Source organism: Epinephelus lanceolatus, chromosome 2 (genome assembly GCF_041903045.1).
Source record: "Epinephelus lanceolatus isolate andai-2023 chromosome 2, ASM4190304v1, whole genome shotgun sequence".
NCBI classification, from domain to species: Eukaryota; Metazoa; Chordata; class Actinopteri; order Perciformes; family Serranidae; genus Epinephelus; species Epinephelus lanceolatus.
Genome location: NC_135735.1, coordinates 6,452,426 through 6,476,586, shown reverse-complemented (window position 1 = coordinate 6,476,586; position 24,161 = coordinate 6,452,426). Strand labels below are relative to the sequence as shown.

Here is a 24,161-nt window from a genome sequence, read left to right as displayed (position 1 = left end):
TGAAAATGGATGCCGAGAGATTGAACTCCGTTTTATCAAACGTGTGCTCAGTCCACAAGACTGTGGAAATGAAGGGCTTACAGCGACTTTGTTTAAAACTTTTAACGCAGTCGGACTATGTTTACGAGCACAAGAGTTCAGCAAGCCACCGAAGGACCGCCCTGTGGATTTACTATTGGTTCTGCAACGTAGGGAGTTTTTTTAAACTCTGAAGATGTATCCACCCATCTAAACAAGAAAAATGTCAGTCTTTAGTTAAGTAAAGCGTCTAAAGACTGACTTGTGAGTCTACAGTTTACATCCATGTCTGAGAAAACATGGATGCCTTACACACATCTCCCGGCAGCACAGAGGATCTGTACCAGTAGCAGTTTCAATGTGGGCACCCAAGTTTAGAGTCAACAATTCATATCTGACTAAATGTCTTCCTTTCTGTTCCTGAGTTAGGATGTTGAATAATGGTAAATGGACCTGCACTTGTATAGCACCTTTCTAGTCTCCCGACCACTCTAAGTGCTTTTACATGACATGTCACATTCACCCATTCACACACTGGTGACCAAGGCTACCATTCAAGGTGCCACCTGCTACTCAATTTTCAACACACTCACACAGTGATGGAACCGCCATCGGGAACAATTTGGGGTTCAGTATCTTGCCCAGGAAGACTTTGACATGTGGACTGGAGGGGCTGGGATCTAACCGCCAATCTTCCTGTTGGTGGTCGATCTGCTCCACCTATGAACCACAGCTATTGCCTAAAGAAAAGGCCAGAAAAGTGTCTTTGCAGAACATTATGATGTCAAAGTGAAGTTGACCTTTTGGAAATCAAATGTAACCACGTGATCATTTTATCGTATAAGACATCTGTTTGTTATAATTAGTATAAATTCTTGAGTTATGATGAAAAACATGTTGACCTTGACCTTTGATCATAAACTAACACATTTTGATAAGTTAATTCGAAAGTCAAAATCAAGGAACTTTTTTCAAGGCTTCTTGAGATATCATGTTCATGAAATGAGATGGAGGAGGTCACAGTGACCTTGACCTTTGACGACTAAATTCTAATCAGTCTAATCTAATGAGTCCAAGTAGATGTTAGTGCCAAATTTGAAGAAATTCTCTCAACGTTTTCATGGGATATCGCATTCACGAGAATGGGACAGACAGACAACCTGAAAACATAATGCCTCCAGCCATGGCTATCGCTGGCGCAGAGGCATAAAAATGCATGACGTAATGACGAGAGAACCAGGAGTTCAAAAGTGCTAACTCAGCTCTGGATTTTAGGACTCATTTCTGCACCACTCTATAAGCCAAGACTTAGAAGTTGATTCACTTATGCCCAATCCCATTTCTTATTTTCATGCCTACCCCTCATTTTCATGTACCTGTTTTCCCCACTGAACACCGTTACAATTGGTAGTGGTTGAATCTCCTGCGTAACCAGACTATGGTAAAGTGGATTTAGTAAGCATGAAAGCTCATGATCTGTTCACAACTCAAAGTTCACCCTATCAATCCATCAAACAAGTCGTCACATAAAAATAAAACACTGCTTCAATACCAGGCCACCAGTGGTGCTCTTTGGGCTAACGTTAGCAACCCACGCTCCTACTCTGTCATTTTATCCATTCTGTCCTATTGAAGGAGTGGTAACAAGTGCTGCCATCAAAGGAGTGGAATGCAACATTGAAATATGTCAAAATGTGGGACTGTCGCATGCAAATCAGCAATAATAATGTAAGCTATCTAGCTAGCCAGCCACCGAGACATCAGCATACTACCATTGATTTCTTCTGTTATGCTTGTCATGAAGAAAAAGACCATAAGACACTGAAACAACATCAAACTGAGATAATGTAATGGTTACCGAAAATATTGAATCTTTATTAACACGGAAAATACATCTGAGGGTTTCTTTTGTTGCTTGTGTAGCCATCTTGTTATGATAGTGTGGAGTGTGCCTCTGAAAAACGTCAGTTTGGAGGGCCATGTAGCCCTAACATTTCGCACTACCCTTCTATCCCACCAAGAATCAGGACACTCTGCCCTTAGGCGTGCATGTGCAAAATGGATTGTAACGGTTGTAATGAGATTGGGCAATTGTCTAGCCATGGAAACCAAGTCAAATTGCATGCTCTGCCATTTCTGCCCTTTCACTCATTTTATGTTACTTTGGGCTGGTAGCAGCAGGAAAAAAGAGAACAGAAGCCAAACAAAAACTTCCACAACCACCCACAAGTGAGTATCTACTTAGCACCCACATACAAACAAGCAGCGGCACCAAGACAATGTATAACAAACTGTAGGTCCACATGGTGCCAGTGACCCACACAAACATACTTGTCATTTAAATGTATGAAGTCAGACCTTCCCTCCCCAGAGCAGATCGTGTTATTAGCCAGTGAGCATTACGAAATGTGATAAAACTTCCCTTAAAGGAAAGTATATGCTCTTTGCCCCAAGTTGTGCTGACTGCCTCCAACAGTCAGACAGAAAGATGCACAGTTGTTGTTGTGTAATTATGCAAAGCTCTTCACTCAAGCATAAAGCTGTGACACCGTCCAGCGCTGAGCTGCCCTCTGTATCACCCGAATCCTCCCTCCTGGTGATGACCAAAATGTCAGCGTTGTGTCGGGGGGAGAGCCATATCGCATGGCCAGTACACATAGTCCCACACAGTCAGACACCTTTTTTTTCTCCCATCATGAATATGGATGTTTTCCAGATTTCCCACAAATGGGGTGGATATGTTTTCTGCTCTCACCCCCAGGCGGGTTTAGCGATGAGTTGTCGGTGCACAGGCCGTGCTCAGTTTTTCACAAGATTGTTTCTTTCCTGCTTCATTTCCCGCTCTCTCTGTTTTACCATCTGCAGTCATGACGGTCACCAATCACAGAGTTGAAACTTTTCTCTTCAACTTCGTTCTTTCTCCATTTCTGTTTGTCTGTTGTACACCATTAGTCATTTACATCATCATTTACTTTTTGTTAAATAATCTGGGCAATGCCAAAGAGCGTGGTGAATGAATAGCATACATTAGAGATGTATAACAAAATGAAAATACTGTCACTGTGAGTGGCAGAAATGTGCTTTCAAATTCTGGATCATACCTTTCTTTGATAAGTTATGACATTTACAGGTCCTGGCAGCCATTTGTCATGATTGTTAATTTCCACCATGGTATGATTTTTATCTTATTTTTCGTAGTGCACATAAGAGAAGAGTCCGAGTTGCTATTCATTAGGCAAAATGGCTAAAGTAGATATGTGTTGTGGACATGATGGGGCTTGGGATTTGACTGTTCCAGAAACTTTCTCTTGAAGATTTCTTCATTTTCATGTGCCGCTTCTGTGGGTCATTTCTGTAGACAGCAGGCAGAGAAATCAGTTTGAAACACTTTTAAATGGGCTTCAACCTCACATCAGGAGGCCCCATGCTTTTTTGTACAACTTACAATAACATCACATCCTATGTTCCCGGCCATATCTCTATGGAGACAGATTGTCTACTAAACTTACAAGCAGGATAGCATATAGTTGAGAACTACTTTTGAAATGGAGCCAAAACTATCCAGGGAAATTACTCTCCATAGATAGGAGCAAGAAGTGTTTTAATGTGATGTCTTCATCTATAAATTGGAATATTCTTCCCAAGTTGCTGGACTTCTGTAGAAATGTCCAGCAGTGTTGCTCCTTTGATCTACATAGATCAATGAAGGCGAGTACCTTAGACAGAGGACTACAGTCTTTTCCAACACTGTGGCTGCCGTTCAGAGCATTTAGTGCATTTCGTTTGTGTTTAAATCTGCAGAGTGCTACATTTGTTTTTAAAGATTTAAAAATGTTTATCTTGGAAGATAATTTGTTAAGATAATTTGTTAAGATAAAGTTTGCAAAGTAGGGAGCCAAGATCAGTCTGAATCTTTTGACTTCTTAAGTGCAACACACAGTGGTCACATAGATTGCATTGTCTTGATTAAAAGACATTCACAGATAACTGTAGCACATCCCAAATGTGGCAAACAGACTGTAGTGGTAGTCACAGCAGCCATGATGGGCTTGTCCTGGTACTGTGTGTGATAAAACTACTGGTTGTCAAATGGTTGTGCATTGGCACATTTACACCTTTTGTTTTTATGTTTTTTGATCTAACTTATTGGCTGTATCCTGCTCTACTGACCACCGTATTGTTGTTGCAGTGAAACCATGCACTTACCTATAGTTATTTAATTAAGTTTATCCTTTCCTATCCTATCCTATCCTATCCAATCCAATCCTACCCTACCCTACCCTACCTGATCCTATCCTGTCCTATCCTATTCTACCCTACCTGACCCTATCCTCTCCTATCCTCTCCTACCTTGCCCTACCCTACCCTACTCTTCTCTACTCTACCTGATCCTATCCTGTCCTGTCCTGTCCTGTCCTGTCCTATCCTATCCTACCCTACCCTACCCTACTCTACCTAATCATATCCTTTCCTATCCTGTCATACACTATCCTATCCTACCTAATCCCATCCTATCCTGTCCTGTCCTGTCCTATCCTATCCTACCCTACCTAATCATATCCTTTCCTATCCTGTCATACACTATCCTATCCTACCTAATCCCATCCTGTCCTATCCTATCCTATCCTACCTAATCCTATCCTATCCTATCCTATCCTATCCTATCCAATCCAATCCAATCCAATCCAATCCTACCCTACCTGATCCTATCCTGTCCTATCCTCTCCTACCTTGCCCTACCCTACTCTTCTCTACTCTACCTGATCCTATCCTGTCCTGTCCTGTCCTGTCCTATCCTATCCTATTCTACCCTACCTGACCCTACCCTCTCCTATCCTCTCCTACCTTGCCCTACCCTACTCTTCTCTACTCTACCTGATCCTATCCTGTCCTGTCCTGTCCTGTCCTATCCTATCCTACCCTACCCTACTCTACCTAATCATATCCTTTCCTATCCTGCCATACACTATCCTATCCTACCTAATCCCATCCTATCCTATCCTATCCTATCCTATCCTATCCTGTCCTATCCTATCCTATCCTATCCTATCCTATCCTACCTAATCATATCCTTTCCTATCCTGTCATACACTATCCTATCCTACCTAATCCCATCCTATCCTATCCTATCCTATCCTATCCTATCCTATCCTGTCCTGTCCTATCCTATCCTATCCTATCCTATCCTATCCTATCGTCAGGCCACCACCATAATTCAAAACATAATACTGGAAATTGATATCCAGAAGAATGAGTGACATGTTCTTAAAAACAAGAGCTAACACTTAACAGCAACAGCTAAATTTAAGGGACCATTCTGAATATATCCTGATGTGTTGAAGTAGTGTAATAAAGCATGGTTCTGATTATCAATAGATTAGTTAATAATTCAAGAGACTAATCAGCGAATTATATTAATTATATAATCAGTTGATTATGTAAGTGATTTATCAATCTAAAATTCCAAACTTTTTGGGGCTTGCAGCTTCTTAAATTTGAGAATTTGAATGTCTTTAGGTTTTCTGCCATTAGTTGGATGAAACAAATCATTTAAAGACATCAGCTAGGACTCTGTATATTTGTGATGGATGTTATTCACTTTTCTCAAAGCATTTATAGACTAAAAGATAATTGATCATTCTGAAAAACCAACCTTATTGATCAATGTATCAATGTATAAAGCAAGTAATTTGATTACAATTAGCAATACATTATGTTTTCTTATGAGTACCTTTCCCAGCACTTGTCATCAGTAACTGAACTGCTCTAATATAGAAGCATTAACTTTCTAAATTGACAATGTATTTCTCGTGGTCTAAGGTATTATCATTGTAATATTAGCATATGAAGAATATTTTAAATGCTTTAATGTTCCTTAGACCAGCATGCATACGTTTTATTCTTTGGAAACAAAAAGTAGAGCAGAAAGTCTTTTCTACATTGTCCAAATTTCGGTGGTTCATGTTGGCTCAGGATAAACAGATTTTATATTAATCCCAGAATAGTTTCTGGGCAACAGTCTCCTCTTTTTTATCTCGTGTGGCTTTTATCTTCATTCAATGAGAGAAAAAAAAGTATCCTAATTGGTATTGATTTTGTGTAACTTTCCATTTTACCACTTCCCACCCTCTGCTTTATTCTGCTTCCTCTCTAATCATGACTTGGATTCTTTAAATGTCATTTATTTAGTTAGAGAATACACTGGGTAGAATGAATTACAGAACAAACACCATAAGTGATGAGTTGAAAATGTGTGTGTATGTGTTTTTAGAGCGGGTTGAATATGTGTTTTGAGTGATGATGCTTTCACTGACACAGACAGGTGTTTGTGTTGAAGCTGACCAGAGAGGGCTGGCTGTCTAAGATAACAGCTGCTGAGCACAAGTGCTGACGAAAATATTGAAAGTTTAAGTTAAAGTGCACATGAAAGAGCATTGGAAGTCTCGGTGATACCTGAGAGCCAAAGCATGACTGTTAGGCAACAGAGAGCAGCGGTGTTAACTGTATTATTGTATTGTATCTGTTATGTACGTTGTATGGCTGCCCACGACTAAGAATTTTCCTAGTCAACCAATCATTGTCATTTAGGGCCATTAGTCAACTAGTCGCCCGCATGTTTACAAAGTAATTTAAATCAAATGATATATTTAGGGCGGGGCAACACAATGGTTTGAGTTGAAGGTGTGAGAAAGAATAGTGTCAGTAACATTGTTAACACTGTGCTACATTACAGAGAAATACAAAACCGTACTAATGAACCTTCATTAATATAGGCCTATATTTTATCTCCAAGTGCACGTCACACACTGAGCGAGCCGCCTGTTAATGACACTGTGGGCTAATGGGCATGTAGCTACTTCCATGTTTCAGATGATACGTCATGTTTGTAGTCGACCAATGAAGATGAGTTTACATATCACCTTGGGTTCGTCCTTCACCTTCTCAAAATGATCCCACACTTTGGATTTCCTGCCCGACATGTTATTAACTAGCCTGTGGAATAACTGCAGGTACCAGTACTGGAAATTAAAGGCCGTACATATGCCACATTTTTAACCACCTGGAAAATGCGAGGTAGGTCTTTGGGCGCTACTCTTGTGCCTTTTTTGTGCCAGCTTTCAAGAGCTCGGTGGCAGGTTGCATCTGAATTGCTAAGCTACCTTGACAAACATTGTATAGCCACTTTACCTGAAATCCTGAGTGCAGAGCTGATCTTCTTCCAGGAGCTGTTTATAAGTTTGTAGGCCTATTGTCCGTGGGACAGATGTAAAGCTCTGGGTAGCCCTGCACTAACATGATCAACTTTTCCGTGTTTATCAGACTGAATATTAACAGAAGAAGGGAAAGGTATCTGTTGGCTGTGATTGGTGTGTAACCTGACTCCTGTCTGACTGCTGAGCGTGGCCACTTCCTGTGTCTGTCCTTTCAAATTAAATTCCCACATGGTCCAGTCATATAGGTTTTGATTTATTTTGACAAGGTGCAGCTTTGCTCACTTTAAAAAAAAGTTTTATTATTTTTGACGTTTTTTTTTTTCTGCAACTAAGCGACCAATGAAGTCATGCGGACTAATGACCTTCCTGGTAGACTAACGTTTGATCAACCATTAGGGGGCAGCCCTAGTATGGTATGTGTTATTTAATGTGAATGGATCACATTTTTTAATATTTCTACTACCTTTTTTATAAACACAATTTGACTGTTGATGATGTGCAGGAAGAATTTCTCTTTCATATGCCACTTCTAAAGCCGTATCTACTTTAAAGTTTCATTCAATATGTCTCTCTGTTTGTGTGGAGTGTTTATTTTCTTTAAGTTATTTTTGACTCATTTCAAAGACAAATTTACATCCATTTATGACAGACCATACAGTTCTGTCACCATCCTGCTGTTTATTTTTAGTCCTTGTTACTGCTCTGCAGAGTATATCTTCAGGTTAACGTGGAGTGAACATGGCAGGATGCAGCTACATACACGTGACCCCTTTATATCTCACAAGGCCTTTCTGTTAGACTATGAAGTGCTGTTGTCATGAGCAGCGGGTGCTGACATTTCCCTCTTATGTCGAGAAAAAAGGTCATTTATGTTGCTCAGCCTTAGATCAATTGTTGGTACGACAACAGAACAGCTACAACTTTTAATTCTTTTACTTTTCCACCAAAAGTCATTTCCAGACCTTCACAGCTATCCATAATAAAAGTTAATAGAAGCGTAAATTGTGACAGATTATTTCTATTATCATTGTGATATCTGGGTGATTTTTTTTTTTTTTTTTTTTTTTTTTTTTTAACTAAACCAGTGTTGGTGATTGTTGGAACAGTGGAAGGGTGAACCAAGTAGGTTTTTGTGAGTTTTATTTTGTTTCTGTCGGATAAAATTACTGCTTACTCGACAGTAGTGCTGGTTTCCCTCCTCTTACAATAACAGTGGCTCATCAACCATCTGCTCCTTTTTAAATAAGGGTATTTGTCTGTAAAATGGGAGAAATTTAAAAGATGAGCCACAGTAGTATAATTCATTTAATAATTGCCTCTATCCACAAATATTGTCTGGGATTACTGTTTGCAGCCACTTAATTTTTTAGCCTTTTTTTGTTGAAGTTCAGGTTTTAAGAATACACAGATGCTGCTTCTACTCTGCTAGAAATAAACGGACGACATTATAAATTGGCAGCAGCATAGGGCAGGACTAAACAGGACTAAACCTCCAGCAGGCTCATCTGACCTGGACCACTCTAAGTACCTTCAAGTGTAGGGCCCCTTATTACAGCACTGCGCTAAAACCACAAGTATTTGTTTCCATCAACCTTATCTCATTCATTCCATTAGTAATGTTTTTTTTTTGTTTTGTTTTTTTACCTCTGACAAGTTGAAAAAAACTTTTCTGATATACTGCCATTTCCTTTCAGATTTTTTTCTCAAAAAGTGCATAAAAGCAGAATGTTCAAAAGGTTTTGATTATGTTGCAGGATAATGCTCTGTGCAGAACTTTGTAACAGACGTCTGCACCAGCGAAGCTTGTTTAGCTTTTATTTTATTGTCTCATGGTCAGAATATACACATCTTTTAGTGAAACTTACAATAAATCAAATTCTACAATCTAAGAGTTATGCTGGTGACCCCTATGGATTTATTTACCATTTATCCAACACAATTTCACCATTATTTGTTGCCTCCCAGTTAATTTCGGACTCTGCATGTTGTGTGGATTACTTCTGCTGAAAAAAATATAACAGACATATAACAGACAAGACAAATACTCACTCCTCTTCTTCTCTCTGTGCAAAGATGAGGATAAGACAGTCATATTTTGGTGGCCAGACCTCATTCTGTCTTGGAATTCTTTGTAGAGATAACCAACATAATCTGTGGCTGCTTCGGCACCCCATGAAGCATCATCCCTTCAAAATAGAGGGTCAATCTTCCGCCCATGCTTCTCAGCCCAGTACTGTTACGGATTGCAGGATATTAAAAGGGATTCAGCCCACTGAAGGGGCCATGGTATTTACTGAATGAGAGCTGAGGGCAGAGATGGAAATGGTTTAAATCTGAACCACATGCTGACAGAGAAGCAAAACCAAAGAATAAGAAGCCCCAGACGCTGTTGGGCGACATTCAGCAGTGCTGTAAGGAGGGGAAGATTGTGTGGCTTTGTGCACAAGCAGAGAAAAGCGAGATAAATTATTGTTTGGAGACATAAGTAGGAACGGAGTAGTCTCACACTGTCACAGTTCAGAGTTCAAATTCATGTGAAAAACACTACTGCAAGGCAAAATTTTCTAACCCGGTCGCCAGAATAAAGTGTTAGAATTGTACATTTCTGCAAACTCCAGATTTGTGACATTTGCACATTTCACACCTATCATCAACATTTCTAAAGTGACATAGTTCAGATTACATGTGTATGAGCTGAGTTTCTCATCAGAAGGAGGGAATGGTGTATGACATTTTGGTGAAATGTACAATATTTATTCTGCTGATAATATTCTGTTTAATTTGAAAGGAGTAGTAGAGGAAGACGAAGGTACTGAAAGCACTTCAATTTAAAAGCAGCTGCACTGATATATGCCGTTCACATAACCTGGTCAGAGTTAATATATATTAACACTTAAAGATCCACTCATCACTAAAAGTGTACAGTATGTCATATAAAAACTAAAGTAATGGTCAAAGTTGTCATATTGAAATTTAAGGTGTGCTGATGGATTCACGTCGTCAACTTATCCATTGAGTAACATTACTGTTCCACCTTAAAAGTTGCCGGCAGTCGGCCCAGTGAATTAAGTTTTTTTTTTTTTTTTCCTCAGACTCCAGCTGCTGTGAGAGGCTGCAAAACATCCTTTCATTTTATAGTCACTGTTTACTAATAAAACTCTCCACCGTATGAACAGTGGTTACATGAGCCTCAAAACCAGACACAACTCAGCCCTGAGCAGAGTGACCGTCCTCTACTGACCAATCAGACTGCAGTGTTCACAGCTCCACCTTTTAGTACCAGATCTGTGTGCTAGGTACCCCAACAGAGGGGGGACCAAACATGGGGACGGTACAGAACGGTTCCATTGGTACCATCCACAACTTTTCACAGTGGAAATGAAAAAAAAACATACTGAACTAAACTGAACTGCTCGGTGAAAACGGGGCTTTATAGTCATTGTACAAGTACAATGAGATTCAGTATGCAGCTTCTGTTACAATGCTGTAATAAATAAAGTAAAAAAAGAGACATAGGAGTAATGAAAGTTCTGATACAACTGTTAATTAACGCAGTATTGTTAATTAAAGTCACCAAAGAGAATCCAGTCTTTGACAACGGTCTAATTATTTGCTATTGATTGACCACTATCTAACTTTCATAAGACGAGCAGCCAAGATTTCTCGTTCCCCTTTCATGTTTGTTCATAGTTTTTTATGATGTGGGAAAAATAACGCGGACATATTCTATGTCCACCACATGTTGAGCTTTAACCTAAGATTAGGAAATGCTCTTTTAAGACTGTTGGATTTCCTGCATGCTCTGTCTTCAGTGGTCTCTCCTGCAGTGTGTCTGACAATGAAGCCAAAGGCCAGTAAATGTCAAATTCTGCGGTCTGACTCCCCCTCCTCTTTCTTCCCTCAGATCCTCCTCCCCTGCAGCGACCTCTGAAGGTTTCCTTGAAGGCTCACTGAAGTCAGCGATCACGCCACGTCCAACCAGCGCTGCACGGAGGGAGTGTATAACATACTGTGAGTAAACATACTTATTCACACATACATGTTACTCACAGTGGGACCTAACACCAAGCAGCAACAGTGTCTTAGCTCATCACACCTCGGTGTGGTGGTTAATGCTCCGCCTGTCCACCCAGGTTCATCAATATTGTATAGACTGCAATTTTCTGCCTCTGGTTGCTAAATCAAGCCTCAAAATGCCTCTTCATTAACCTGTAAGAGATTCCAAAAACACCATGCTTCATGCTTTTAGCTACATTAGTGTCATACAGCTCATGGCGTGTTTTTGTATTGGTTTTTGTGAAAAATCTCCACTGGATAGATTACCATCAAATTTGTTACACACTCAAATTTCCACTTATCCAGTGCTTTAGGTTGATTGATACCTCTTGAACTGACGTTAATCCTGTCGACTTTTAAGATTATGATAATTTAGCTAAGCATGCTAAATAAACACTAAAGTTTTGCTATTCTCAGAGCATTTTAGAAGTCTTAGAGGTGGTCATGCTGCTGTGGCTCCAACAGCCTTTAAAGTCATTTTTGAAAAGCATCTTATATGCATTTAGTTATGCTAAAAAAATATGACGTTAGAAGTTGCATGAGAGGAAAAGGATCATTAAAACATAATGAATCATCCTCTGGGGAGCATGAATATCCACTTGGGGTGGCTGATATGGCCCTAAAATAATGTCACAATATTTCAGGGTATTTTTGCGCCAACAATATTCTTGACGATATGACAATTTAGTAAAAAAAAAACCATGTAATTATTAATTTAAGAACATAGCATTGGCATAGCTAAAAGGGTTCCTCCAATATGACTACTCTACAAGGTGGAAAATTGGACGCCTCGGATCAACTCGCCAATCTGCCTCTGTGTGTATAAACGCTCGCAGCTTGCCTGCAAAACGGCCCAATGTTCGCGGAGAATCTGGCAGTGTAAAAGGGGCTTGAGTTTACCTTCAAATATTCAGTAAAAACTAAAATGATCTCTCATTTCTTTAGTTTGTGAACAACATTATTAACTCTGACTTTGACTGAGATTCAGATTCTGTTACAATATTAATAGTTTAACAAAATAAAATCGACCACAAATTACACATTTAAACAGCTCCCAAATACAAACAATGTCCCCTGGGATCTATATATATAAATCAACAGGTGATTTCCTTCTTTTAGTAAAATCCTAAATGACTGAGTTGGGGTTTTTTCCACCTGGACCTTTATGCTCTGCCATTTCTCCTCTAATCATCATGCTTTAACCTGTGACAGGCTGTTATGATACCACAACTATCACACATTCACATATATGGAGTTTTTTGTTGAGTCGCAAGCATCTCGTAGGTTTACATTACCAAAGGTTTATGATAAAATCACTTGACGACACTGACTATCGGTGCACACTGTGCTGCTGGAGCCGCTGAATGAGTTCCCTCTGAGTTGCTAAAAGAGTTTGAGAAGTCCGGGCTGTTCATAAAACATTCAGGTCACCACAGTTTATTCCACACTACTGAAGCTGCTCCTCTTTTTGGAACCACTGCGGAGTCAGCAATAATTTTGCTTTCAGGCGTGATTGTTGTTGCCGTGGATCTTTGGGACATGTTATTAGAGAGTGCAAAAGAGGGAATCAGTATCACTGTGGGTTAGAAAGGACATCCGGCTTCAAGGAATACTGCACCGCAAAATTACTACTTACTTGCATATTAATTGCAAAGTGCCTGTTAGGTTGAATTTGTGAAGAAAACTTTTTTTTTTTTTTTTTTTTTGTGGTATGACTCATCATGACTCATCATGATAGACACATTCTAGCATTAATTCAGTTAAATGGAAACCACATTCAACAACAAAACTATATAAAAGCATTCGTTTGCAAACTCTCACACAACTCCTGCAGCATAATTCAAGTCTCATTTATCCAGTCATGTGCTCAGTACTTCCCCATACATGCATTTTCACTAAAACATCAAGATTTACAACACGTCTGTACATCAGTCTAATGCATGGCCGAGTAGCGTGCCTGGGCATAGGCATGTTTTTGAACTCAGACACACTTCATATGCATATGCATGTGCATGCACTGGCACACTTAGGGCGCGATACCCGTAGGTGGAAGTGCTTTATCATGAAAGGTTTTAGCAAAAATTAATGTGTTTGGGAAGCACTGAGCATATGACTGGATAGATGAGACTTGGACTATACTGCACGAGTTGTGTGAGTGTTTGTAAACAGATGTTTTGATAGTTTTGCTGTTGTTAAACGTGATCCCTAAAACTTCATGACAAATCTTCGCCTTTTTGGATTTTGAACTATCAAACTACTTGTCTAAGTCGCATGATCCCCACCTTCTGTTTCATAGATTTGTTTTATATCTAACAAAATAAGGACGTATTAGCTCACTTCTTATAACTCTGACAAAGATGTAGATATGAGCAGACTGGAATTCAGCCTGAAAGCTGCAGAGGGTTTGTTCCCTGTAGGTCAGCCACCTAGGGACTCTGCAGCAGCCTTTGCTGCCGACTCCTGCAGGGCAGCAGATTGTCTGTAAACCAGGCCACAGCATTTGGCACCGGGCTGGAGGGGAGGCAGCCCCAGATTGTGGTGGATGTGTGCGGGTAGATGCCAGGAATACTGGTACAGATGGGTGGTTGAACAGTGTGTGGCAGAGTGAAGAGTTACAGTGTCGACCTACATGTCTCATTAGGAACAGAAGAGAGGAAGGATAACATGACACAAAGGTGCTTTCTCTGCAGTTTGTGACTGACTATACTTGTGCATGAAGCAGCACGTCTGGCACATAATAGAGGATTCTCTTTCAGATTCAGCAGGCTGTTTGTCAGGTTACAGCACATACAGCTACACAGCAAGCATAAATAGGCTGCGAGATATCATGCACTTTTGCTACTTTTCCTACTGCTGCAATTTGAATTTTAACTCCATCATATCCGAGACAGATTTTAATTTGAAAATTCCTTGCTTATTTCATATAATTGAAATTATCTCAGGGAAAATGATGCCAGCTTTCTTTATAATGGAAAGCAGACGTTCTTCCTCAGGCTTCCTTTGCATGAGATCCAAAATTCAAGACTGGCGTCTGGAAGCAAGTGCATTGCAACCCCCATCTATCCAGGGTTAATTGACTCTTAGAATCCATTTCCAGTACTCGTATTTCTCTGTTGCCTGAGCCGTATCAATATCACTTCATTATTCCAACAAACAAAACAACCGTTCCAAACATAACAAGCCACATAATAATTTCTGAACCCTCGCTGCTGGTTAGAACTCTGTCTAGACTACAGTGTACACTTAGGTGCCATCAGTTTTCAGGGGGAGGTGGGGGGGGGGGGTTCTCCATCTGCTCGCCCAGATAAAACATTCAATTTTGTTTGTGTTGCAAGTCGAGCCCCACTCCCGTTCTGCTCTGCCTCACTGTGTGAGAGCTACAAGAAGCAAAGACAAGAGCAGGATGCTGGAAAACAAAAGCCCAGTGGGAGTTTTACCAGTCTGCTTTGGCTAACACACTCACCATATAATTAACTACCCGTATCAAATGTACCTCCCGAACACTAGTGAAGTACAAGTGCTGTGGTAAATATTCTGGAGACAGAGCGCTAATCTTTTGGCAAAACAAAAACCGTTAGAGGATAACGGAAAGGAAGAGAAATCGTTCAGCCATCTAAGCAGTGCGTCCATAGGAACATTTTTAAGCTACCATAACAGTTTTTCTGGAAAGCGTCCACAGTTCACACTAAGCTCCCCCGGCCCTCCTCTTATGAAAATTTGTCTTTTAATTAAACTAGTTGGTGGTACGCATCAGGCTCAGGGGGCGACGCCAGTGATGATCAATGTTGGCAGAGTAACAGAGCACTGCTTTCAGACCTCTTTTCCTCTTCAGGCCTCCCTGTTATCTTTCAGCTCCATTTTCAGGTACATCCATCCATCTGTGTGTGTGTGTGTGTGTGTGTGTGTCTGTGTGTATGTGTGTGTGGGAAGGGTGTACAGACGGTGTGGTTCCATTTCTACGGCCCATTGTCCTCCATCAGGCACAACGGGATGTTATCAGCCTCAGCCAGGCTCAACCTCCTACAATGCTTCATTACCTGTGTGTGTGTGTGTGTGTGTGTGTGTGTGTGTGTGTGGGTATTCGCATCCCGCAAACAATGCTTCATTACACGTCTCTCCCAGGGCTCCCTTAACATTTCTTCTTGTCTCATTACCCAGTGAGAGTCCTGTTATCTGTTCCAGTCATATTTACTGAGCAGACCTTTGCCTTCTCAGAAACACACACACACACACATACACACACACACACACACACACACACACACATACACACACAAACAGAGCTGTCATGTTTGTTAGGGCTGTAATCTTGAGATCAGCGCTCGTAATGAATAATCACTTAGTGTTTAATCAGTATGTGTGTGCACTTAGAGCTCACAGGCATAAATACTATGCTACTACCTAAAATAAATATTCTAATAATGTCTAATTACTTTAACTTAATTTAAAGCTCCTCTTCGTGGATTAATTAAACTCTTAAAATGCATCTCTGTTCATCACATTACATATTTAGATGTTTTCTTCATGAAAAAAATGCTGTCATGCCTGAAAATGGCTTCAGGCCCAGACACCCCAAACCAACATCAACGAACTAGTGGTGATGAAGGCCAACTGATGCATTGCCTCACATCACCTGTGTCTTGCCCAAAAGGTTGCACCTGAACAACAGTGCAAAGACTACAGCCAGTGCTCGACTAGCACATATATTCTGTGCCCGCTCGAGAGGAAATAACTCTGTACCAGCCAGAGCATGTGAGCGGAGCGGAGTGGGGAGCGGGAGGATTTTGTGTTGAGCGAGGAGCGGCTATTTGTTTTAAAAGGTGGAGCGGAGCCTTATCTCTCGCTCCAATTTCGCTCCGGTTGCTCATGCCCCACCCAGAATGCATCTTCTGCCTTGATGGTTCGCCGCGACCTGCTCTGGGTCAGCTGGGAAAGGCTTGAGGCAAAGCAGGCTCACGGCTTATGTGTTTGTCACTTTCTTTTTCATTTTAACCCACACCATGATCTTTTCCTGACCCTAACCAAGTGGTTTTTGTGACTAAACCTAACCAGACCTTAACCACAGAGCATCATGATGATTTCGGAACAACGGGACTTCGGAACAATGGGTTTAAATATGGTCGGAACAATGGGATGTTGGACCAATGGGCTGTCGGAAAAATGGGCAGACCCTATTTTATTTGTGAATAGAAGATTAGAGGTTAGGGTAGTACGACGCAGTTGTTTTGAGCGGAGTGGTGAGCGAGCGGAGCGGGATAAAATTTATGATGGAGCGGAGTGGAGCGAAGAATGCGCAGAACCAAGCGGAGCGGACGAGCAATGCAAAGTGACAGGTCTGCGAGTGAGGAGCGGAAATTTTCACCCACTCCGCTCCGCTCACATGGTCTGGTACCAGCAAGCAGTGTTTAGCGGAATTTATACTTGTGCGGCAGCTCTATGCAGAGTCTAAGCCATAGCTTAAGTACATGGCCTACGCTGTTGTGAGCATTTTCTACTTGTGCGGTGGTGTGTCTGTGACACTCTGCAGTTACACTTCCAAAACACTAGTCGGCTGCGGAGGTTTCTGTAAGTGCTGTTAAGTTTAGTCGATTCAAAACACACATTAAACACACATTAAACATGGCTTAATAGCAACAGTTTCAAACACAAACACAAATACACCAATGGGCTTCATTATAACTCGCAGCATTCACAGAGAAAGCATTTGTCTTTTGCTGGACAAATTTTCCCACAGATACAACATGCTAATGTTATTAGCACAAGGCTATGGCATTTTACATTGAATAAATTAGCCTAGCACCTAGCAAACTTTTTACTCATAAAGACAGGGACAACAGCAATATTTAACAAAGATAACGTTACAAAATTCAGCTCATTACAGCTCACAAGGTTCACTGACAAAACAACTGTCTTATACTAAGCACGTTTTCCAAACAAGTACAACATGCTAACATTATTAGCACAAGCCTATGGCATTTTACATTGTATAAATTAGCCTAGTAGTGATGAGCAAATATTTCCTCTGCTCATATGAAGCCAGGATAAATCACACACAAGACTTAAAATGCTATTTTTGTGGAGGTGTTATTGTCTTCACAATTTATTGTTTAATATCTGTGAAATTAAAGTAAATAAAACCTTCGTTTCCACTGAGGGAAGTGGTTTCAGCTTACATAGATAGACAGGTCTGCGTCATTGTGACATGTAATTACATTTCTGCGGAGGTGCATGTCAGGCTACGGAGTAAAGTACGTGCGATTTGACGTTGAAGTAAAAATCCTGCATTAGTTCTCATTTGTCAACAAATATAGGGAATCTGGAAGACCAACGGACAAATTCAAGATGCTAGTTGGCACATTAACATCACAACCCAGTGTTCAAAGAACAAAATATTTACGAACAAAAGCGAACAAAAACACAAACAATTACAAACACTTTGTGCTAAAGATCTCAGTGGCTTTAGACATAATCTTACCTAATTTCACAAGTTTGGTTTGGTCTCACACCCTCCTGACTTTAGCCATTTGTTTACTTTCCACACTTAAGCTTTTCTTCTCGTGAACCAAGCTGCACTACTAATCAGAGTGATTTTATTCACCAGTGGGCTCCGCCGTCTCAGACGCCGATTCAACATGCTGAATCTGCCCAGAAAATCCAACAAAAGGGTCATCTAGTGCCAACAGTGCGGGACACAACAAAAACTTGTGCGACAGATGCTCATTGATGGCCTGTTATTGACCAACCACCGACCATCAGCTTGGCGTGTCAGGGCTGTTAAATGTAGCTCTACACCTTTACCTCATTTAGTCTGCATGAATCTATGATTATGTAAATTAGCCCCACCCCGTTGCTCACCTGCAGCTTGAGTGTACCTGTTCATCTTCGACTCATCAAACAAACAAACCTCTTCTTGTAAATGCCAATAGATTTGACTACATTATCAAACCGCTAATAACGTGTTGCTTATGTTACACAAACCTTGATGCTGATCTCCAGTCATGATAAGCTGACATGAAAGTGAAACTTAGCTTACATAATACTGATACGTAACCTGGCTCCTCCTCTGATACCCCTTGTTTTGCTGTCGGATTGGTGTCGTGGATTTGTGACGTACCAAACCCTGGGAGTCAGAATCTGTGTTTTCGTCACAGGCAGTGAAGATGTTTTTGTGATTTGGGTGAACTGATCCTTTAACCGTCTGTAAAGTCCTATCTAGTTCCACCTCTCTAGATTTTACTCTCCATCTCCTCTTTCTCATGCCGACACATAGAAGAAACATTGGTCTCTTCAGGAAATGAAGACTTTGGCAGTCAGGTGGTTCAGGCTGGATGCTGTCATGGTCTGCTTTGTTCACATTCAAATATTCAAAGTCAGTCAGCGCGAGTGCAGATGAATACGATGGCAGGGCTGGAGGCTGCAGCGCATCACGTCTAATAAGAATCTGTCAGGTTATCATAGAAAGTCTATTGATCATCCACATCTGGCCCAGTTTCTCTCCTCGGCCCAGATTAAGGATTTCACAGCACGGTCGATGGAAAATGAATTACAAAAACACAGAAATAGTGGGACGCAGGGAGTTGGGGAATGTATAATTAGATGTAATTATTCAGCGTTACGCAATCGTTTTATTTTTTTTTGTAGTTATTTCAAGGAGCTGTGTGTCATACTGGTGTAACATAAGCTTAACGTTTAAATGAGAATCAGCATCCATTTAGGTCTGCATTTACATAATACTGAATATTTTAACTTCAGCCTTTAACTCAAACATGAACCTCAACTCACCAACTGGAAATTTAAAGACCTCTGCTTCACAGTCTGTACTAATGGTGGCAGATATTAGATGTGTTGTTTTCAAATTAAACTTTTCCGTTTGCTGTGTGATGAAGTGGGAAATAAAAAGAGATTCAGAGGGATTTTTCTGTTAGAACCTGGCTTTTCTCATAACCAGCCTCTGAGGGGAAAACAGAGCCTCGAGCTGTTGAACAGCTGATTGTGAATGCATGTTTTTTTAATAAAGGCCAGCTGCCTGCTCGACTGATTATCCGCAGTCTCCATACACAGTGATAAACAAGCACATTAGAGACCAGCGCATCTGCTGACACCTCCTGATATACAAGGTCTTTTCAAGAATTCATTTATGTCTAGTATTTTTTCTAAATGGGCCTGGCACTTGTGGATGGTTGTGCCTCTGGGCTGCATGCCCTCTCCAATTTAAATCTGTTTGCCTAATTGATAAATGTTATCGCTTAATAAGTTGTGACAGAAAATTAATAGCGCTGGTCAGAGCGGGTGTGTGAAGGTCGTGCTTCAGGCTGACGGTTGATGGTTTAATTGGTTTTTACTCGGCTCTTGAGTCGTTTCTAACCAGACACAGCACCCCTAAAACCACCCTGATGGCTAATTCTGGCACACTTACTGGCACTTTAATCAGGACCCAGTCCAGCAAAATACCCCAAAGACTAGCCTGCTGCCTTCAGATTTACCATGTGAAAGAGGAGAGCCTTCCCTGGATTCTCCTGTAGTTACATATGATATCAGTAATCTGCTGTTTCAGGATTCTGAGGGACAATTTGCAATGCGGTCTTGATGAAGCATTGCAGTTCTGTCCATCGTATTGATTTCCACATTACCCAGAATGTTTTTCAGCTGACTTGGAGCGAGGCCATGAAGTTGTGTTCAGGTGTGTTTTTCACATGTAGGAGTGTGTGTGGAGAGTAACTTTATTCATCCCTAAGGGGAAATTCAATTATCTGTCAGCTCATCTATTATATGTCAAAGAATTATAAAGCCTGATGTCTGTTGGTATATAGTATCTTCTGTATCTCTCTGTCCTGCATCGAAGAGAGAGGAGCCATCCACCACAGTGTTTTTTGGTCCATCATGGTGTTGTGGAGTGGATGATCTGGGTTGTTCATGATGGCCTAACATCTTCAGAGTGCATCTCTCCACCACCTCCTCCAGTGCGTCCAACCTGACTCCAATCACAGAGCCAGCTCTTTTCACTAGTTTGTCCAGCTGCCTTGCATCTTTGTGTCTGATGCTTCCTCCCCAGCAGACTGCAGCATAAAACAACACACTGGCCACCACAGACTGATAAAACATCTGCAGCATCTTACTACAGATGTCGAGAGATCTGAGCTTCCTCAAGAAAAAGAGGCGGCTCTGTCCCTTTTTGTAGAGAGCGTCTGTGTTTAGGGACCAGTCCAACTTATTATCCATGTGTACACCTAGATACTTATAGCTTGGCACCACCTCGATGTCCACCCCACAGGTATTCCCTGGCTGAAGAGGGGGCTTGGACCTGCGGAAATCTATGATCATTTCCTTGGTCTTTGAGGTGTTCAGGAGGAGACAGTTCTTGTGATTCCAGTCACTGAAGGCTTTTATCAGGTCCCTATATTCAGACTCCTGCCCATTCCTGATACACGCCACAATAGCAGTGTCGTCCGAGTATTTCTGGACGTGGCAGGACTCAGAGTTGTATTTGAAGTCCACCATGTACAGTGTGAACAGGAATGGAGCCAAGACAGTCCCTTGTGGAGCCCCGTGCTGCTCATTAATGTCCCAGAAACACAGTTCCCCAACCTGACATACTGTGGCCTTCCTGTCAGGTAATCTGTGATCCAGGAGATAAAGGAAGGATCCACTGCCATCTCTGTGAGCTTGTCTTTAAGTATGTTGGGTTGGATGGTGTTGAATGCGCTTGAAAAATCAAAGAACATGATTCTCACATACTGTAAGCGCCATGGAAGGTGAAGAAGCTAAAGGGCCAAATACTGTATTTTAATTCTATGTTGGAAATGAAACCAGAGCTAAAAGGGAAAGGGAGACCTGCATTTGACAGGTGGATGGAGGCACAACTCCAGATGAATGCTACTGTTGTCCTGTGTCTGCTGGATGTATAAATATGTGATGGTTTGCTAGCATTGCTGGATATGTCAGCCAGTTTTTATTTTTTTATTTTTTTTTTTTTTTTTGCCTGGTGGCCCCTGGTGGCCAAAACTCAATTGATGCAAGTTTAATTTGTTAAAATCACATGAGAATCAGTTAAAGGCTTGGCTCCAGGCTACGTGACTAAGTTAATTAATGACAACTCTCATCTCATTTCAAAAGGTGACTGAGCACTGCCAGTTAGAAGCCCTAAACTTTACAAAGGATAAATGGACTTGGATTTGTGTAGTGGCTTTTTAGTCTTCCTACCACTTGGAGCGCTTTTACACTAATGCCACATCCAACCCTTCACAGACACATTGGTGGCTGAGGCTACTGTACGTTCACACGCAGACTTGTACAACTTGAGGTTCTGTTTTTCAGCCATGATTGTGTCACCAAAAGCGGGTATTGTAAGTGAAAAGATGATCTTTCCCTAACCATAACCAAGTGTTTTTGTACCTAAACCCAACCACATTAACCGCAGCGCTGTTGAAACCAAAAGTTTCAGAATATCTGATACATAAGGTACAAATGTTATCCATGGTTTGCAGAACCATATAATTCAAAAGTCCAAAGAATGTGCGCTCCCTCACCTCAGACTCAGTTTGTCTCTGGACTGCATGTGCAAAAGTTTCTAAAATGTCTGTCTGAATGGTGTCGGACATCCAGTTGTCTGTTCACTGAAGTAACTACTATCCCCTGGGCACTCATAATATTATGTGCACTTGTACGCGCCATCATTGGCTGCTATAAAACTCCACCCCGATGGATATGCCCCCGCCATGGAAGTCCCTCGTGTCCAAGATGTTTTATGGATTTAATAAGTCGCTCCATAACTGGCAGATTTCTTGTCTTTCTCTGCCTGTTTGCGCGAATGATTAGCTCTGGTTATCCTGCTAATCTCTCATCAAGTTTAACATTGGCTGCCCGTGAGCTGACCCTGGCCCTCGCTCTTTGACCGGACGTGGTGACGTTTTCAAGTCAAATCAGAGGTATTTATTAAATTTACAGATTTTAAACAGCTTTTTTCATTCAGAACCTTCTGACAGGTACCTTATCAGATGCTATTCAAAACATAAAATGAATCTTCAATGCTGTGAATTATGCTAAAATAGCCAAGTATTTACAGGTTGTGTTGTTCCACCCTTGTCAATAGATGTTGCCTCAGCACCCACCTTCCTGCGCCCATGTCTACATACAGAGTGAGTCCTCTTCTATGGAGTTTACCATGTGTTTATGCAATAGCCCAGAACTGACAAGCCAAACGCTGACTCAGGGTCAGGCCATTTGTGTCATTGGCCACTATAGTTCTCCTACACACTTGGCGAAGCGAAGTTTCAGTTGGTTGCAGTCTGTAACCTCACCACTAGATGACACTGAATCCTGCACACTAGACCCAGTGGTTGATGACGGACTCAGATATTTTACTTAAAGTAACAATACTAGGGTGTAAAGATTATTGCATTAATAACTTTGATTTTTTTCAGGTCAACTTATCTGTCAATAAAGTCTAAGTTGAGTCGACAAGTCATTTGATGACGTCATCACATTGACACAGCGGAGGAAAGTGAAGTATCTCCACACATGTGATGTGTGTCTGTCAAGGCCCGAACGTACTCGGGCGGAACGTACGCGGAACGGACTCTGCGGAGGTCCGGGCGGACTCAAAGCGAACGTCCGCAAGCCCCATGCGCGCAAAGCTCAGATTTTATGACCACGCGGACTCCGCTCCTCGCACCAGTGACTGCTCGGCATGTATTTCTCACATCGCCGGGATTTTTCACGGACATTTTTACAGGAAACTACAACGCGGAAGTGCGCTCGACTATGAAAGCCCGAATGACTGTGGACATTCCTCGCGGAGTCCACTCCGCTTATAGTACACCCGAGTATGTTCACGTCAAGGATATAGTATCAGCGTAAGCCAACCAGAGGCAGCGATTGCATTCCGTACACAAGCACAGAGAGAGAGGGGGAAAAAACACACGACTTGTCGACTCCTCCCGGGGGGTGTCGACTTGTGCCACTGACGTCGATACGTCGACAAATCCACTTTTCTGTTAATGCCCTAGTAAAGATACTTACTCAAGTAAAAGTACAAAAGTATTAGCATCAGCATGAACTCAAAGAACTGAAAGTAAGTAGTCATTATGCAGAATGACCCATTTCAGAATAATGTATAATTTATGACTGAATTATTATTATCATCAATGCATTAATGTGTTCATCACTTTAGTGTTGTAGCTGGTCAAGGCGGAGCTCATTTTAATTGTGTAATACACTGCTGGGTAATTTAATCTATAATAATGTAATTTAGTAGTTTACTTATAGTCTGCATTCATCTCAATCTGCAAAGCAACTAAAGTTATCAAATAAATGTCACAGAGTAAAAAGTACAATGTTGCGGAGTATACTAGAGGTCGACTGATTCATCGGTTTGGCTGATTAATTTAATTTTTATATAAACTATGGTTACGGGGCTCCAATAGTGGTTGATAGCTGTAACCTGCACTGGTTATGTGGGTGCGGCCGTAAGGCTTTGCACAGAGTATCAAACATGCAAACACAAGGTAATGTGTGCTTTAGATAACTTGTATGACTGAAATAAAAGTTAACAAATGTAGGACAGCTTCACTTCTTTAATAGGGGCATAACAAGGTTGCCAGTTATAGAATAGTATTATATGCTTTCTTTGTTTTGCTATAGCAAGCATGGTCGGTATAGATTCACTAGACTTAAGTAGCAAAGTGTGTGAAATTAATTTCTGATACTCTAAACAGCTGTTAACTCATAAGTACTTTGAGATCGTGAGGGGCACTCAGTGTGCTCCAGCCAGAAATGCACAACAGATTTTAAATCTATTATTATATACTGTATATATAATTTTCTCAGAAAGCAATTATCCCTGCATTTTTCTGCTGATACAGAACATGACTTTCT

At 41.1% G+C, this 24,161-nt stretch overlaps 1 protein-coding gene across 7 annotated transcripts in view; it reads left to right on the top strand.

Moving 5' to 3' along the window:
- The window catches only part of LOC117259919 (uncharacterized), a 98,553-nt gene that overhangs the window by 55,221 nt on the left and 19,171 nt on the right, over window positions 1-24,161 (top strand). For 6 of the 7 annotated variants that reach the window (XR_013493017.1, XR_004501881.2, XR_013493023.1 and 3 more), the window contains one exon: window positions 11,137-11,243. Coding sequence is in view for 2 of the 7 variants with exons in the window: in XM_078173518.1 (XP_078029644.1) it covers window positions 11,137-11,243 (107 nt within the window). In the remaining 5 variants the exon portion in view is untranslated. Of the gene's footprint in view, window positions 1-11,136; window positions 11,955-24,161 lie in introns of those variants that run through there. The other variant, XM_078173519.1, reaches the window with a different exon arrangement.